The 17,364-nt window shown below is 47.2% G+C and overlaps 1 protein-coding gene across 3 annotated transcripts in view; it reads left to right on the forward strand.

The window, feature by feature from the left end:
• The window catches only part of POLR1E (RNA polymerase I subunit E), a 42,061-nt gene that overhangs the window by 15,645 nt on the left and 9,052 nt on the right, over positions 1–17,364 (forward strand). For all 3 annotated transcript variants that reach the window (XM_085849263.1, XM_085849261.1, XM_085849262.1), the window contains 5 exons: positions 3,079–3,164; positions 3,271–3,326; positions 7,555–7,699; positions 9,160–9,267; positions 15,801–15,897. In XM_085849263.1, the coding sequence (XP_085705389.1) occupies positions 3,079–3,164; positions 3,271–3,326; positions 7,555–7,699; positions 9,160–9,267; positions 15,801–15,897 (492 nt within the window). The remainder of the gene's footprint in view (positions 1–3,078; positions 3,165–3,270; positions 3,327–7,554; positions 7,700–9,159; positions 9,268–15,800; positions 15,898–17,364) is intronic.

Consider the following 17,364-nt stretch of genomic DNA (forward strand, 5'->3'; position numbering starts at 1 on the left):
CTCATCTTCCCCCATCCAAAACCATGATCTTTTCTACCCCAGTTGATCCACCCCAAACCCACCTTCTTCAAATTCCCTGCTCTCCTTCCTGAAAGCCCCTGTTGTGTAAGGACCTGGAAGTTCTTGAAGTGTCCATCTTGTTTATGGTGTTTACCCACCGCATCCCTCTCCCTTCCACAGATCTCCTCATGTCTGTTCACCACTGTTTTGTCTTTCCCTCTCCTGCTGCTCTTGTTTCCTGCTCCCCTTGTATGTTCTTTGTGTTAGCTCTCATTCAAGCCTCGACTTTGCATACAAAAAAAATAAAAAAAAAGTTATGTCCTGTGAGTCAATGGAAACGTTCAGCATATTTTTTTAGTGTAATTGGCAGCTGGCTACATACAGACTGATTACACAATGACGTTGCTCACCACATCTATTATCAGCTGCCAAATACAGCATCACCCGTAAAAATCCCCCCACAGACAATACGCAGACTACTCGCCCATCCTGCAGTGACAAAAAGCAACCCACAACGCATGCATGGTTTACAGAATGGGACATAAATCCACCGCGTCATGGATCACCACCATTCTCGTCCCATTGCTCTGACCTGTGTATTGCCTTTCGCTCCGTTCATTCTTCGAGAATGGCTCCCAAGCACAAGACCTGTGCCGGAGCTGCGTTTGCTGCAAAGAGGCAGAAGAAAGTAATGAGCTTGAGCAGAAAGGTTGAGCTGTTGGACCGGTTTGCAAGAGGAGAGACCGCGGCATCTGTCGGCCGACATGATGGTGTGAACGAGTCTACCGATCGTTACATCAGAAAGAACGAGAAGGCCATACAAAAGAGCGTTGCGGCGAGCGTGCCACCAAGCACAACTTAGGTGGTCCCTCAGGTCCGTGACTTCCACATTGAGCGGATGGAGAAGGCTCTGAATGAGGATAACACGGACTAACCTCAAAATGGACCACTGATACAGGAGAAGGTGAAGCTCCTGCACGACCATCTCTCTGGTGTGGGTGGTGCAAACATGAGCACAGTGGGTTCAAGCAACACCTCCAGCCCGTTTACAGTGAGCAGTGGGTGGTTCCACCGTTTCAAGGCACGATATAATTTGTGCGATGTCAAGATTGTAGGGGAGCGTACCTCCCATGAAGTGGCCAAGGCATTCCTTGCAGAACTCCTGAGCCTCATCAAGGAGAAGAGGTACCTGCCAGAGCATGTCACTAATGCTGATGAGACCTGCTTGTTTTGGAAAAAGATATCAACCAGATCTTTCATCTCGCAGTGCGAAAGCAAAGCAGCTGGCTTCAATCTGCAAAGGACCTGGTATACCTTCTCTGCGCAAACGCCAAACGGGACTTGATGGTGGAGCCCTTGATGCTCTATCATTCCCTGAACCCGTGTGCGCTGAAAAACACAAACAAGCAGGTGCTGCCCATGTACTGCAGGTTGAACAGGAAGGCGTGGGTGACTTCTGAATTTTTTATGGACTGTTTCGTTCCTCAGGTCGAGAGGTACCTGGTAGGAGAGAACCTTTTGTTCAAGGTACTCCTGCAGCTTGACAACACTCCTGGCCACCCCACGAACCGGAACGGTGATCACACGAACGTTGAGGCCATTTCCTTCTGCCGAATGCTACCTCCCTCATTCTACCGCTCAACCAGGGGATATCAATTTTCAAGACTTATTACACCCGGCACACCTTTCGCCGCATCCTGGACGCCATATCCTGAACGCATCCTGGGTGCCAGGGCTCACGATTGGATTTGGAACGTTGGAAAGATTTCAACATTGCCCACTGCATCGGCACCATAAAGGAGTCCTTGGATGAGGTGAAAGCAGCAACCATCAATGCGTGCCGGCACAACCCTCGGCCTCAGGTTGTGAAGAATTTCACTGGCTTTCCCGACAATACGGCGGAGAAGCACACCATTGTCGGGTTACAACGGCAGGTCGGAGGGGAGGGCTTCGACAATATGCAGCCTGAGGTGTTGGAGGCCCTCATCAAGTCGCATGCCAAGGAGCTCACTGAGGAGTTTGAGGCAATCACAAAGGCTTTCGAGGAAGAGTAAACCGGCAATGGTGAGGAAGAGGTGCCGACCTCGACTCAAGGTGAAGGTCCTCAGTGAGGTACTTCAATGTATGTGTTCCATTGCCGAGAGGGTTTGAGAGGCCGACCCGGTGATGGAGCACTCACTACCTGAGGTTCAAGAGGGCTTTGGACGACGCACTGCTCCTGTACAGAGCTGCTCAAGAGCCTGCAGCAATCTGCCAGGCAGCTGTCTGAAACAATTATTGCGGCCTTATCCCTCCACCTCAACACCACGAGCATCCTCACCTGCCTCAGACAACGTCTCATCGGCACTTTAATTTGGGTCGTCTCAAGATGAGCCATTCTATGGCCTTTAATTTTTCTTCAACCTCATCTTTATTTTCATCATTTTGCCAAGTTATGTGTGCTGTTTGTTTAATAAAAAATGAAATGGGACCTGGTGGTGTTTTTTTATTTGTAAGCATCTTTACTTGTATATTATTTCCGAGTTTGTGGTTTCGTGTCGCGCTATCTTCGACTTTGTTCTGCGTTCGAGTAACGTGATATTCGGCTTACATTATCTCAAAGACCATATGAGGGGCATGGTACAAAAAAAAGTGAATAAAATGGTTCTGAAACAGTGAAATCGTATTCCACTTACTGCATTAAAGTAAAATTACTACTGATACTCTGCATCAGTTCCTTTCTCAAACACACCCACCCCAACATGTCGCGCAGAGCGCGGGTTATGCTCGTATTTAATGAAACTGCAATCGTGCAGTTGTGGTCAAAAACATTTTAAATTGGTGATCTCCCGGAACCTCTCCCCCATTTCCCATTGAAAAAATGCCCCTACATTCGTGGTTTCAACATTCGTGGGGTTTTCTCAGAACATGTCCCCCCTGCGAATGTCGGCGTCCTGGGTCGTAGCATGATATTTCAAACATGTAATGGGCCCAATATGTTCTCGTGGATCAGGCGTTACGTGGCGGAGGTGTGCGCTCCACCAAGTGCCCTTCTAGTTATTTCATGCGAGTGATGTTCGATAATTTTGCATCACGCAGGTACTTTGTAGGTGTGTTGAACAAGAAGCGAAGCAAGTTGAAAGTGTGTGATGCACAGATCTTCCGCATGGTCCCTAAAATCCCGGGTATGTCGGCCTTCATGTTTCCTTAGTTTTTCTCTGAAATTGAATCACTTGAGTGTTGTATCCTCAGCTCTTGGTGTAAAAACATGAAGTGTGTGTTTTTTTGCAGGTGAGATTAATTCCACACCTTTGCGAAATCCTTTGAAAACCTCTTATCGAGAAAAAGTAGGTGTACTTTTCTGGGTTTTTTTTTTTTTGTCCTCGAAATTGTCATTTGCCATGTGACCTGTCCTTGAAGTATTTTTGTGAAATGTATGTCATGTTGAGAGGAATGTTGTCGATGAGGTCATGGTTGACTCGCTCACCTCCAATGTTCCCAAAGGGACGGTTGAGTTTATTATAATCCACACGTGGGTCAGGGAGTGTCGGTTCACTGATCGACTTGATATAGATTGTTCATTCTGAGATCGACAGTGATCCATATATGTTGGTGATTCTGAGTATTATCAAATGCTCAGTCTCGTTTGCTTATCTGGAATTGGAATTCCAGATAAGGTATTGTCGTCGTGTCACACTGTCTGTCCGTCCTCCGTCCGTCTCCTATTTTGACTTCTCCGGCCGATCCGGCTGAAATTTGGCAGCAATGTTCTGCTCCTGATGGTAACGACGATTGCTAAGCTCATTCCAGTGGAGATGTCAAGTCACCTGAGGCAAGTCTCAAGTCAAGTGTCACATCACAATGCCAATATCATTGACCTTGGTTACATGTAAGCAGTGGTGTCATGGTCAAAAAAAAATTGTGGATAAACGATACAAATGTCAGTTGAGGTGGGGAAGCAGCTGAACGAAAGGCTGAGCCATTGTGGTGTGTGTGTGGGCCGCAAGGCCCAAGGTGTGCAGATGATGGGAAAGGTGTGGAAGGTGGTGTATCTCTCACTCTCACTCGATAGCTGTGTGGTCTTGGCTCTACACGGGCAGCAGCATGGCATCTCAATTATGGGGGATCTTTGGGCCATTTCTGCAGGATCAGTTGCCTGTCACCGTGCTATGGGACAGTTTGTGCAGTATTGACTTGTGTTATTCTTCAACAACAACTTTATGGAAGACTGTGCAGTCCAGCGAATCTGGTAGTTCACTCGGGCAGATTGTCAGGGACTGCAAGCAGCCATCTCTCTTCAGGACTGGTCTCCCATATCGACTGCAGTGTTGTCGTCGAGTCCACCTGGTCCGAGTCCGGTAGTCCTGAGTTTTGTGCTGAAAGTGTCTTTTAAAGTGGCAAAAAAATTAGTAAATTTATTTGTTTTCAGACTACAAAGTTTTTGATGGCATGTGAATCTTGTCCAGAAAATAAAGAAGTAAAATTTGCATTTATTTGTCAACTGTCAAAGCCATGAAAGTCCACAACTGCATCAAACAAACGGAGCTCAAATTGTGGATGTAAATTGTTCACAAACAGTAAATTTCAGTCTGCTAGACTTTCTTGAGTCCTGCAAGTTAGACAGTTGCAAATCTCGTTCCGGTGGAGATGTCAAGTCACCTGAATGAAGTCTCAAGTCCTTGAGGGCAAGTCTCAACTCAAGGGGGGGGGGGGAATAAGAAATAACATAAACCTGCAGATATGCGAAGCATTGTACCCTACGAATGGTGAATAGGTATACAGAGGTAAGCAAATCCACGAATGGTGAAGTTTTAGTGCACACTAAATTTTGCTGGAATCGGGCCAAGTCCGAGTCCGGACTAAAGTCTTACATCACTGATCTACTGCCCCGATGTTAACTCGGACTGTGAATTCTTCCACAGAAATCCGCTGTGTCTCATGCACAGATTCATCCCATCTCGTCTTAAATTATCCTACCCTTCTTCCTGCCCATGGTACACTGAATCCTATGGTGGGGCCCATCCATCCACTGCGACCATACTCTGTGCAGAGCAGTGGTGCTGCCGAAGCAGTTTCTTTCGTTATTGGACACAATCCTGGACAGGTCGCCAATGAGACACAGGATACCAGCAAGCTGGCACTCGTTTTTCCGACCTCGGAACGATGACAGGCAGTCAACCCCACCTGGTATTAAGTCAACAGCCGAGTGGGATTTGAACTCAGGATTCCAGGATCCCAAGCCCATGGTAGGGCAGTTGCTCTGAAACAACTTGACTTCTATTCCTAGAAAGAAAACCCAACTAAATGCAATCCCAGTGCATTTCAAAAAGTTTACAAGTGTATGTCAACACTCAAGGGAGCCAGAAAACATCTGTCCAACCTCAAGATTGAACTTTCAAACTTGCCTGCCCCCTCTAAAACCTGGTGGCACCTTGTTAAGTCTCTCTGTTGTATGCTCCTCTTCCTTCCCTTCCATCTCTTCAACCGACACCAAAGCCGACTGATCGTGAGAAGGCCGAATGCCTCAAGTCTGTCTTTGCTTCCAAATCTTGTGTCCCGAACCCCTCTCTCTTGGTACCCATCCTTCCCTGTTGTCTCAAACTGCCCCTGGACTGTCTTTTGCACCTGAGAGGGTGGAGAAGGTTATTTCAACCCTTAACTCTGACTCCGCAACTGGACTGGACGGCATCAGCTCACTTGTCCGAAAAAACCTATTCTGCTGCTCTTGCATGTCCTCGATTTGTCCTTGTCACCTTATAATTTGTCCTTGGTCACTTTCCATCTGCTTGAAAATCCACGAAAATCACTGCATCACAAAAAGGAAAAGGTGCAAAAACCGCTTGCCTTAACGACAGACCTATCACCTTGCTTCCAATCATCAGCAAGGAGTACATCATCACATTTGGTATGAAATCATTCCTTTTGTGCACCAACCTCATCTCGGATCACAAATTTGGTTTCAGACCAGGTTACTTCACCTTGGACATGCTACTTTGACACACACACACAACAATGGATGGAGGCCCTCGATGTCAGACACGAGATCAGGGCCGTCTCTGTACGTATCTCGTGTGATTGATAGGCTGGCATCCTGCCTGACTCTCCAAATGCTCTGCCGATGACATCCATGGCCAACTCAACACATGGCTTCCTGACATCCTCGACTCTCCTAGCCAACGTGTGGCACTCGACAGAATCCTTTCATCTGCTCTCCCTGTTAAGGCTGGAGTGTCCAAAAGCAGTGTTTTGGTCTCAGTCCAATTCCTGATCTTCATAAATTATCTCTCTGACTCTGGAAAATCCCATTTATCGATTTGATGATGATTCTACCCTCTGTCGAAACATCCCTCATCCTTCAGATAGTCAAGCTGCAGCCTCTTCCCTCTCTTCAGACCTTGGAAAAATCACAAGCTGATCAAACACTTGGAATGTGTTTTTCAATCCTGATAAATCTCACACTTGCTATCTCTCTCCAAAATGACCGTCAGGCAAAAAATGGCCAATCTACTTTCTTAACAATCCTCTGAAGGAAGTTTAGTCATTCAAACTCCTGGGTCTCACTATAGGCTGTGATCTCTTTTGGGCAAACCACATTTCAAAGTTGACCTTCAAAGCCAGCTGCTGATTGGGCATCCTCTATCGAACAAAGTCTTTCTTCGGCACACCTAAACTCCAATCCACCGACAAGGCCTTCATCCGCAGCTTGATGGAGTTTTGCTCTCCTCTCTGGGATGACTCCCCTGTTTCACATATTGCTCATGGAAACCAAGGCCTTCAAGATCATTGGAATCTCTCGTGAGGAAGCTGAGTCGATGGGCCTATCACTTTACCATTACAGACATATCGGTAGTCTGTCTATCTTCTACTGCCTCCTTTCTGGTCTTGTGCTTTGTCCCCCCCCCCCAACCCGCAAGACTTTCGCAGGATCACTGCTCACCCTCCAGTCATTTGTTCCTCTCCCCCCATCCCCTTCCTGTGGAATCAACTTCCTCATCCTCTTCAAACTCATTCCTCCCTCCAGGTCTTCAAGACAGCTATGTACCACTCATTCAGATCGTTGCCAATCTATATCCATGATGTTTTTTTTTTGTTTTTTTTTTACTTTCGTTAACCTCACTCAAATCCCCCCCTCCTTCCAATTTTTTTCTCCTTGGAGTTTCCTTCCGTGTCTATCTCGTCCACCCCATGCATGCGTGTTTTGCTTCCTGTTTCTGTCTGTTACGTCCTGATCCGTTCAGTGTACTTGCTCTTCCACGAGCCTGGGCTATGCAGTTAAAAACAAGAAAAAAAATATTGAGCTTACCCTTTTGGCCTGGCAGTTCCCAATGGATCTGTCGATTGACAAGTATGATGAGACCTGATCGGTCTGCCTGTTGCCTGATGTAAAAGTATAAAAATGTGATTATGTTGAGAAAAAAAAAATTCTGTAAAGACTGGATGTAACTATCTTTCTTTTTGATTGGTTTTTGTTTTCTTTTTTTTAATGTCGGCCATGGATTTGGTGATCAGCCGTTGCACAAGGAATGTGTTTGAGGTGTCCTGAGGTTGTGACAACATGGGAATGCTGTACGACAGGTTGACTTTCTGACTGAAGCATTTGGCAGTCATCGGAGTAAACGAGCTCTTTCATCTCGTCGTTTGAATGTCGTGGGCACTGAGAAGCTGGAGCAGACCGTGGCGGCCGTGGCTCATCAAGTCATTGAAGAAAAGGGGGCTGAGGGTGAGTGATGCCGCTGATTCGTTTTGTGCTGTTAACTCACCTTTTGGCTTGCAGCAAAAATTTTTTTAAATAAATCGCAAATCCACCTCCCAAAAAAACGTTGGAAAAGCTTTTTGATTTTCAATGAAACGGAATAGAATTTATTTGTTTCTTCAGTGGAAATTTTGAAACCTTTTGAAACGGCGTTCTCGAACCTAGTCCCTCAACATTGTCCAAGCGATCCAGGTAAATTTCCAATTGCTTTGGCACTTAATCCTGAGTATTCCTAGAATGCTGGATTATCCAGACGATGGTTCAGTGACATGGGGGTACGGTTGATCACACTTGTAATTCCCACTGTCCTTGATCTCGCTTTGCCACAGATATTCAGTCAAACTCGTCTTTCCCTTTTCCCTTTGACATTTTCAAGCTTCGAAGATGCCACGTGCTCACTGCAGCAATCCAACCACACCTCCACTACAATATGTTTTCTATTTTACTCGTACACACACGAATATATTCGCCTGCTTACCATAACAAATCCAACAAGGACAGCTTTCATTTGATGCTGCTCTTGTAACTGATACGATTGCATGATTGCTTGCACTCTTGATGCGCAACCTCCATCTTGACCGGCATCCAGGTTTTGCTTCGTCACCATAAACGTCTGGATGATGTAGAGATTGGCTTATTTTGTGCTCCCGCTGCTCATCATACGAAAGATTTACTTGAATCGAGGCTCTTCATGCGCTAGTTTTGAGGATAAGAAATGTGATTCAGCCATTCCATCTGGATATGACAAGCCTTTCAGCACCACCTCCAGCCCCGTGTCACCAGTTCATGTAAAAGTGTGGCTTGGTACTCATAAGGCAGTGTGGACAGTAGAATACAGGTGAAACTAGAGGGGGGGCACTCTGTAGAGTGCAAAACCACCGCCGCCAATACTGCTGGGTCACTGATGCTAGACATGTACCATGAAATAACTTATAATTTAACCCCGAGCCATATCTGTAACAATATAATCCCTCTTGATATCTGGCAACATCATTTTACCATTGGAACAAACAATTGTAGTGAATATAAAAATCAAAAGTTATTCCCATGTCGTGTGCTGTCAAGCGAGATCATGAAACGCGCGTGCTTGGCAGGTTTGAACCAGGGGTGGTTGAAGAGCAGGCTTTTGACATTGTTGCACATTTTAACTCAGATTTGTGAAAACGATGTTGTTGATGATCGGATTCCAAAAGATTGTATTCTAATTCGTTTTGTATTTTCATTAAATACAACACTTGATTTGTTGGTGTTTATATGCACAGAATGAAGAGTCTGGATTGTTTCACATACACCTTGAGTCACTTATCTTTCATCTTCTTGTCTTTGTCTATGTACAAAGTATATTTGAGGTTTTAAAAAGTATTTCACTGTGTTGTTCAGTTATGCACTGTTTCTGAAGTACCTGTCTTGCACCTTCTCACCCGCAGCTTTGTCCGATGCGGTGTCACGTGCCCAGAACACACACAACTTGAGTCACCTTCCTCCTTGCTGTCCAGACGCTGGCTCTGTTGCTGAGATATACAGCCTCTCCAACCGTATCCTTTTAATAACAATTTTGATCACCCTCCCCTCCCTACCTACCTTCACTTCACTCCCTCCCAGTTTGACAAGAGTACGCATGGGTAACGCACTTACCGTTGAGAGGGCTTTATATTAAGCAATGCCCATAGCCACACTTGGTTGATATCCCAAGCGGAAAACCAATGTAGACAGCAAATTCATACTCGCCTTCAACAGTTAATCATACTAGATGACGATAAACAACCCACTTGAATATCACAATACTATGACCAAACTCCAACCTCCTCCGACATACAGTAACCTTCACCTCCCCTGAACTGGCCATGGCCTCCTCCTGGAACGCGTCATCCAAATTAACTTCTGATCACCAGCCCATTATTATTATGCATCAGTCATCCATCAGCCTAACCCTAACCCGTTAAATATAAAAACTTATGAATTACCTCAAGGCCAACTGAACTCTATTTACTTAAGACATAGAAACAATGTAACGACACGGACCGCAAGGTCACTTAAAACGATTCAACCCAAAGTTTTTCCCAGAAATCGAGTGCCTCATCTACACAACACACACACTTTGTTAAAACACACCCTCGTCATGCTAACAATTCAAAGAAACCTCCATTCTTAATGACATCATCATCAAGTTAATACAATGACAAAGGCAACAATACATCGAATCTTTCAACTTTTAAACGAGATACAATCAACTTTGGCAAACTATTAAAAACCGACATACATGCAGCACGACCTGAACCGTAACCCCAACTCGTGAAGTACGAGCGTAACACCATTCCTAGCAACAAAGAGCAAGCCGACTTCATGAAGTATTGCTCACACGTAATCCATTGACTCACTTGCAGAGACTGTAGATGTGTAATCAAAAAAACGCACAAAACTGAATGATTATGAAGTTCCTCCTTTTACTTTTGGACAAATCCAGCTTAGACACCATTGGAAAACTTAACCAGAGTGGTGTCAAAGCCACCCCATGCTCGCCTGTTTATACATTTATCGTTTTTAAAAGACGAGTCTAATAATTAATATTTTTTATAAAGCATTGCAGTGAACGCTGATCCAAATAATAATAAAGCAATATATGTATTTGTATATTGGAATCAGTAACAAGAGCGCAAGTGAGCACAATATATGCTCGAACAAGAAGGTATATACAGAATTGTGCTACGACATAGAAAACGGCATCCTGGTTGCCATGGCAACCACTTTAGATGAAGAACATATGTCGCGACACACCGTCTCCACAGTCTGTACCTATGCACCAAATATGAAACGTGAAAGTTGAAAACTTTGGTAGTTAGAGTGCAGACAGGTCAGGTCAGGTCAGGTATGGGAGCATGTGCCAGAACAGCACGTCGCTGCGTCCACTTTCCGCCGGTACTCCAGGGGCCTCCGTCTGGCCATCCCCCAGGCAGATGCCAGGCCCATCCCCATCTCCCTGAGATGATGGTCAACCACTAGGCACGTGGTCGGCCCACTGGCCTCCTCCACTCATGAGACTCCCTCGCTGAGAGAATCTAGTGAGCAGGATCAGCGTCAGGAAAACGAGCCACATGTCCATACAGCCGCAACTGACACTCACGGACTATGCAGGAAGCAAATCTCATCAGAGTCTCTCTCAGCAACCGCTCGTTGGACACAAAATCCGACCAGCGAGAGCCAAGGATTCTCCAAAGAGACCTGGTACCAAAGGAGTTAAGTCTCCGTCTCAGATCCTTGGTCAGAGTCCAAGTCTCGCATCCATAGAGCAAGACTGGAAGTACCAAGGACCTGAAGACTCGGACTTTCGTCCTCCCGCACAGGTACCGGCAGCGCCACACCCCATGATCCAGTGAATCCATGACTCCCCAGGCCCGACCCAGACGTCTATTGACCTCTGACTCACAGCCAGCAGAGACATTAATATCACTGCCAAGGTAAGTGAATCTCTCCACGACCTCAACATCCTCAACACAAACACACAGACAGGACAGCAGCATCCAAGATGTCACCGAAAGCCTGAATCTTAGTTTTGACCCAAGAAACCCGTAATCCCAGCGGCTCCGACTCCTCATTCAATACCTCGAGGGCCCCCAAAAGGATATCTAAAGTCTCCGCAAAGATGACTGCAAAATCAAGGTCCGAGATCTTGACATTCCCAAACGATGCACCGCAGCTTGATCTCTCTGACATCCTCCCTAAAATCCAGTCCATACAAGTGCTGAAAAGTGTGGGGGCAAGTACACACCCCTGACGAACTCCAGTAACAACTGGAAATAAGTCAGAGATGGTACCACCACATCTCACAGCACTCTCAGTACCAGAGTAGAGTTCAGACATCAGATCGATCAGTTTTGGTGGCACCCCACGAAGACCAAGAATCCTCCAGAGGACATCCCGATTCACTGAATCGAACGCTTTACAGAGATCAACAAAGGCTGCAAGCAGCCCCTGCCGAAACTCTCGCCTGCGTTCGGTGAGGACACTAAGAGCAAGGATACGGTCAATCGTTGACCTCTTTGGTGTAAAGCCTGACTGCTCTGGATGCTGGTGCTCAAGCAGATGGTGGCGAACCCGATCAAGAATTATCCGAGCAAAGACCTTGCCCGGTACTGAGAGCAGCGTCACCCCTCGATAGTTGTTGCAGTCTTGGCGATCACCCTTCCCTTTCCAGAGAGGAACAACAAGGCCCATCTTCCAATCACTTGAGATGATGCCTGTGTTCCAGGCAGAGCACAAAACTGCATGCAACGACATGAGTGCAGCATTTCCACCAGTCTTGAGAAGTTCAGCATGGATGCCACAGATCCCTGGAGCTTTGCCCCGTTTCAACTGGTTCACCGCAGCCCGTGTTTCCACAAGCGTAGGTGGACCACAGTTGATTTGAGGGTCAGCAACAAGGATTGTAACACCCTTGACGTCCAACTCGACAGCTGGGGGAGCAGCCTGGTACAACTGCTCAAAGTAACCGGCCCAGCGGGTCTTCACTTCAGACTCCTCTGTCAAGAGCCTACCACTCTCTGCTCTAACTGCAGTGCTCCGAGGGATGGGCTTGGATGAACGCAATGCGCGAATTCCCCTGTCAGCAGGACGAGAATCAGCTGTCCACAGGTGATGCTCTACCCCCTCACAGATTCCTCGCACATAGGCCTCCTTGTCCACCCTCAGTGCACGTACAGTTTTACGCCTCAGCTCCCTGAACAGCTCAGCTCTGCCATTCAGCCTGGCCCTGCGACTCTGGTCAATGGTATCCAGTGTCCCTTGGGAGACAAAATTCTTCTTTGCCCTGCGGTGAGTTCCAAGACATCCACCGGCAACATCAAGGACGGTGGTCTTCAAGGCACTCCACAACTCTTTAGGACTCCCCCCCCCAAAGCACCCAGACCCCCCAAGTGTCCACTCAGCCTGTTCGCAAACTCCTCAGCTTCTCTCTCATCCCTGAGCTTGCCAACATCCAGCCTAGGCTGGGATGGTACCATTCTCCAGGATTTAAGGTGCAGCTTTAGAGTTGCTACAACAAGCCGGTGGTCAGTATTGAGGAACTGAGCACTCCGGTAGACCCTGCAGTTCTGGATCATCCTCCAATGACCGTCAATGAGGACATGGTCAATCTCCTTTGCCACACCGCCAGCGTTGGAATACTAAGTCCAGCGATGAGCTTGTGGGCGCTGAAACCATGAACCAGCCACCCTCAGTCCATGACTTCTTGCAAAGTCAAGGAAATTAGTGCTTTTCTGGTTCATAGTTCCTGACCCATGGGGACCAACACACACCTCATAACCATCCCTTTCAGTTCCAGTCGATGCATTGAAATCCCCCAAGACTAGAAGTGTATCTCGTCTGGGGCACTGATCAACCACAGACTCGAACGTGGCGTAGAATGCATCCTTCACGGTGAGATCACTCGCCTCAGTCGGAGCATAAACAGAGACCAGGGAAATGACACCTAAGGAGTGACGAATCCTTAATCTCATGATACGCTCGTTGACCGGTGTTACCTCAATTATCATTGGGGTCAGCTTATTGGACACAGCTACAGCAACTCCTTGGGTATGGTAACCATCAGAGCGACCAGACCAATAGTAGGTGTAACCACCCACCATTATCTCGCCGCAATCCGGTCTCCGAACCTCAGAGAGAGCTGCAATCCCGATGTCCAAACGCTTGAGCTCAGATGATAACAGAGACAGGTGATCATCCTCTCTTAGGGATAGGACATTCCAGGCACCCACCCAAAGGGACCGCCTCAGTTTAACCCAAGGAGACCGCCGTCTGGTGGACACCTCAGCACCACTCCGACACACTCTCCCGCAATCTGACCCAGGGATGTTACCCCGTGGTTTCCCTCCTATCGTCAAAGATTGGGGGTCCTGAAGGCTTTGCCCCAATCCCGTCATCCGGTGAGCTGCCCTGCGAAGGGAAGCTGCACAGGAGGTACTCCCACGGAGTGGGTTTTCAGATTTTTTTGCGTTTTTGTGTTTTGCGGAATGAAGGGTTTTACGGTGGCCGCAGTGCAAATCCTGCCACCAACCTCCTAATAAAAAGGTAACCCAACTGCAGGAGGACGTCCGCAGACACAGTTGGGCACCAGCTATGGTTGGCTCACAAGGAGCTCCTCCGCCCTCCCCCCCGAGCTGCAAATCCTATAAAGGTCGGAGAAGTCCCTCCGTCTCTCTCTTGCTTTTTGAGTTTCTCCACCTCTCTCGCCTCGCCTTGTCGACACCGCCACGACCTGCCTCCTGCTGCCCGGACTCTGCCTCCTCGTCTCCGACTACCTGGTCCCGCTAATACTCCCTTCTCGCACTCTGGACTCTGCCCCTTCTCGACTCGTGCTCCTCCTTTGCGGTGCCCAATTCTTGGTTCTAAACTCCCTCTTCATTTGGTTTTCTGTGTCTGTGTGTGTGTGCGTATGTGTGTGTCCTGACGCCTGTTTACCTAAGTAGGACTGCAGAAGATCGTTATTATTGGGTGGTCGCTGGACTACCGTTTTTCTCAGGTTTTCCGTCTGTCTGTTTGTATGTAATGGACAGCTCTGGAGGCCAGAGGAGTCAACCAATTTTGATGAAACTTGACTGGTAGGTTCATACCAGGATCTAGTTGTCTGCTTTTGAGCACCGTTGCTATGGACGCCACCGTTGCCTCGCAACGGGACTTTGAAATTTTTGAAAAAATATCCTAAATTTTTTTTCAAAAATCTGCTTCTGCGCTTTTATGCGCACTTTTGTCAACCTTTGTCAAAAATTTCAGCCCGATCCGTCAAAAACTGTATGACATATGTAATTATATCGCGACCACCCATGTCGCCTCCCGGCTTGTTATTGTTATTAATTTCATGTTAAGTCTGCTCTGTGTCCCCTTTTGTAAGTTGCCTGTTTATTTGCTGCACCACACCTCTCTCCCCTCTCTGCACAACACACCCCAATAAATCTTAAGTGCCACATATCTTTCCTCGCCCACTGTTAATAAATTATCATTAGGAATGTTCCCTGCTCGTCTTTTATTTGTGGTTTCTTTCATTGATCCAGCATGGTCCAAATCCTAGTTTAGCCGTGACTTTATTCCCAATGATCCATTACTCATAGCCGGTACGTCCTTGGCAGTGTCGCTCGGCTGCATCCGATCCAGTTTGGACAAGGCGTACCGAGGGTGTGTTCCCCAGTAATTAAACCACGTGATTAATTAGGTAACCTGATTAACCCATAGACGGGAGTACCCTCGGTCACGCGGTTGGGTTATTGGCATCCACGGTCGGTTAAGCGACCCACCGCATCATGGAATTATCCGTGTGCGACGGCCTGCAATTCCGGGGAGTTTGGTGGGAACAGAGATAGCTTCCCCCACTTGGTGGTCTTCTCACCCAACCCCCCGGCCTGCAACAATATGAATTGGGTTCCGAGAATTTTTCAAGTCGTTTCATGTGCAGCCTGTGGCTGCTGGTTGCGTCATTTTCTTGACGCACAGTTGTTCCGCTGATGCAATGCCCTGTTGCCAGTGGGCTGGTACACATTTTGCTGACCTCAGAAGGATGACAAGCTGAGTCAACCCACCTGGTGTTATTTCAATGTAAAAAACCGCAGGCTCGAACTCAATACCCTAAGATATCAAGCGAGCTACCTCAAGAGCCATGAAGCCCAAACCAGGCATATTTTTCAATTTATTTTCCTTCATCCAAATATATTTTTAATTTCCTTCCTTCATCCCCCCTCCCCAAACATTGGGGCTGTGTTTTGTTATTGTCAGGCATCTCTTGGTCCTGGTTCATCTTGTCGGTATTATTGACCACATTTGCACGATTTATCTTTAAAATGATCTCCAGAAACTAGTTTTACAGCTCACTATCCTCAAAAATTGCTTTGCTTAACTTTACTCTGCAAAAATTTTGATTGCTCCAAAGAAGGTGATTTATTTTGACGCTTCGGTGGGAATCGTGACGGATTGGTTATGAGCTAGGTAATATGTTTGTAGAAACAAACCCCCAGAAAGATGAGCCTGTTGATCAAGTTAGATGATGACTTTCACCATCCTCCTTTATTTCCTTAACTGGAGTGAGTTATTTTTGAACACGAGTTTGAAGCCATCGGTGAAGTTTCCTCCGAATTATTGTCGTACCTGAAGAGTCGAGGTGAACAAATTCCTCCTCAGAAAAGGTAACTGTGCTTGGTGTTGTGGAGGGTAGGTGGTACATGTGTGCTTGGTGTTGTGGAGGGTAGGTGGTACATGTGTGCTTGGTGTTGTGGAGGGTAGGTGGTACATGTGTGTTTGGTGTTGTGGAGGGTAGGTGGTACATGTGTGTTTGGTGTTGTGGAGGGTAGGTGGTACATGTGTGTTTGGTGTTGTGGAGGGTAGGTGGTACATGTGTTTGGTGTTGTGGATGGTAGGTGGTACATACGTTTGGTGTTGTGGAAGATGTGTGCTTGGTGTTGTGGAGTGCAGGTGGTACATGTGTGTTTGGTGTTGTGGAAGGTAGGTGGTACATGTGTGTTTGGTGTTGTGGAGGGTAGGTGGTACATGTGTGTTTGGTGTTATGGAGGGTAGGTGGTACATGTGTTTGGTGTTATGGATGGTAGGTGGTACATGTGTGCTTGGTGTTGTGGAGTGTAGGTGGTACATACGTTTGGTGTTGTGGAAGATGTGTGCTTGGTGTTGTGGAGTGCAGGTGGTACATGTGTGTTTGGTGTTGTGGAGGGTAGGTGGTACGTGTGTTTGGTGTTGTGGAGGGTAGGTGGTACGTGTGTTTGGTGTTGTGGAGGGTAGGTGGTACGTGTGTTTGGTGTTGTGGAGGGTAGGTGGTACGTGTGTTCTTGGTGTTGTGGAGGGTAGGTGGTACATGTGTGTTTGGTGTTGTGGAGTGTAGGTGGTACATGTGTGCTTGGTGTTGTGGAGGGCAAGTGGTTCTGTGTGCTTGGTGTTGTGGAGGGTAGGTGGTTCATGTGTGCTTGGTGTTGTGGAGGGTAGGTGGTTAATGTGTGCTTGATGTTGTGGAGGGTAGGTGGTTCATGTGTGCTTGTGGTTATGGGGGGTAGGTGGTACATGTGTGCTTGGTGTTATGGAGGGTAGGTGGTACATGTGTGTTTGGGCAGGGTAGGTGGCACATGTGTGTTTGGTGTTATGGATGGTAGGTGGTACATGTGTGTTATGGAGGGTAGGTGGTACATGTGTGCTTGGTGTTATGGAGGGTAGGTGGTACATGTGTGTTTGGTGTTATGGAGGGTAGGTGGTACATGTGTGTTTGGTGTTGTGGAGGGTAGGTGGTACATGTGTGTTTGGTGTTGTGGAGGGTAGGTGGTACATACGTTTGGTGTTGTGGAAGATGTGTGCTTGGTGTTGTGGAGTGCAGGTGGTACATGTGTGTTTGGTGTTGTGGAGGGTAGGTGGTACGTGTGTTTGGTGTTGTGGAGGGTAGGTGGTACATGTGTGTTTGGTGTTGTGGAGTGTAGGTGGTGCATGTGTGCTTGGTGTTGTGGAGGGCAAGTGGTTCATGTGTGCTTGGTGTTGTGGAGGGTAGGTGGTTCATGTGTGCTTGGTGTTGTGGAGGGTAGGTGGTTAATGTGTGCTTGATGTTGTGGAGGGTAGGTGGTTCATGTGTGCTTGTGGTTATGGGGGGTAGGTGGTAC

The sequence above is a fragment of the Eptatretus burgeri genome, chromosome 12 (assembly GCF_056783735.1).
Source record: "Eptatretus burgeri isolate ZD-2024b chromosome 12, Ebu_testis_v1, whole genome shotgun sequence".
Classification (NCBI taxonomy): domain Eukaryota; kingdom Metazoa; phylum Chordata; class Myxini; order Myxiniformes; family Myxinidae; genus Eptatretus; species Eptatretus burgeri.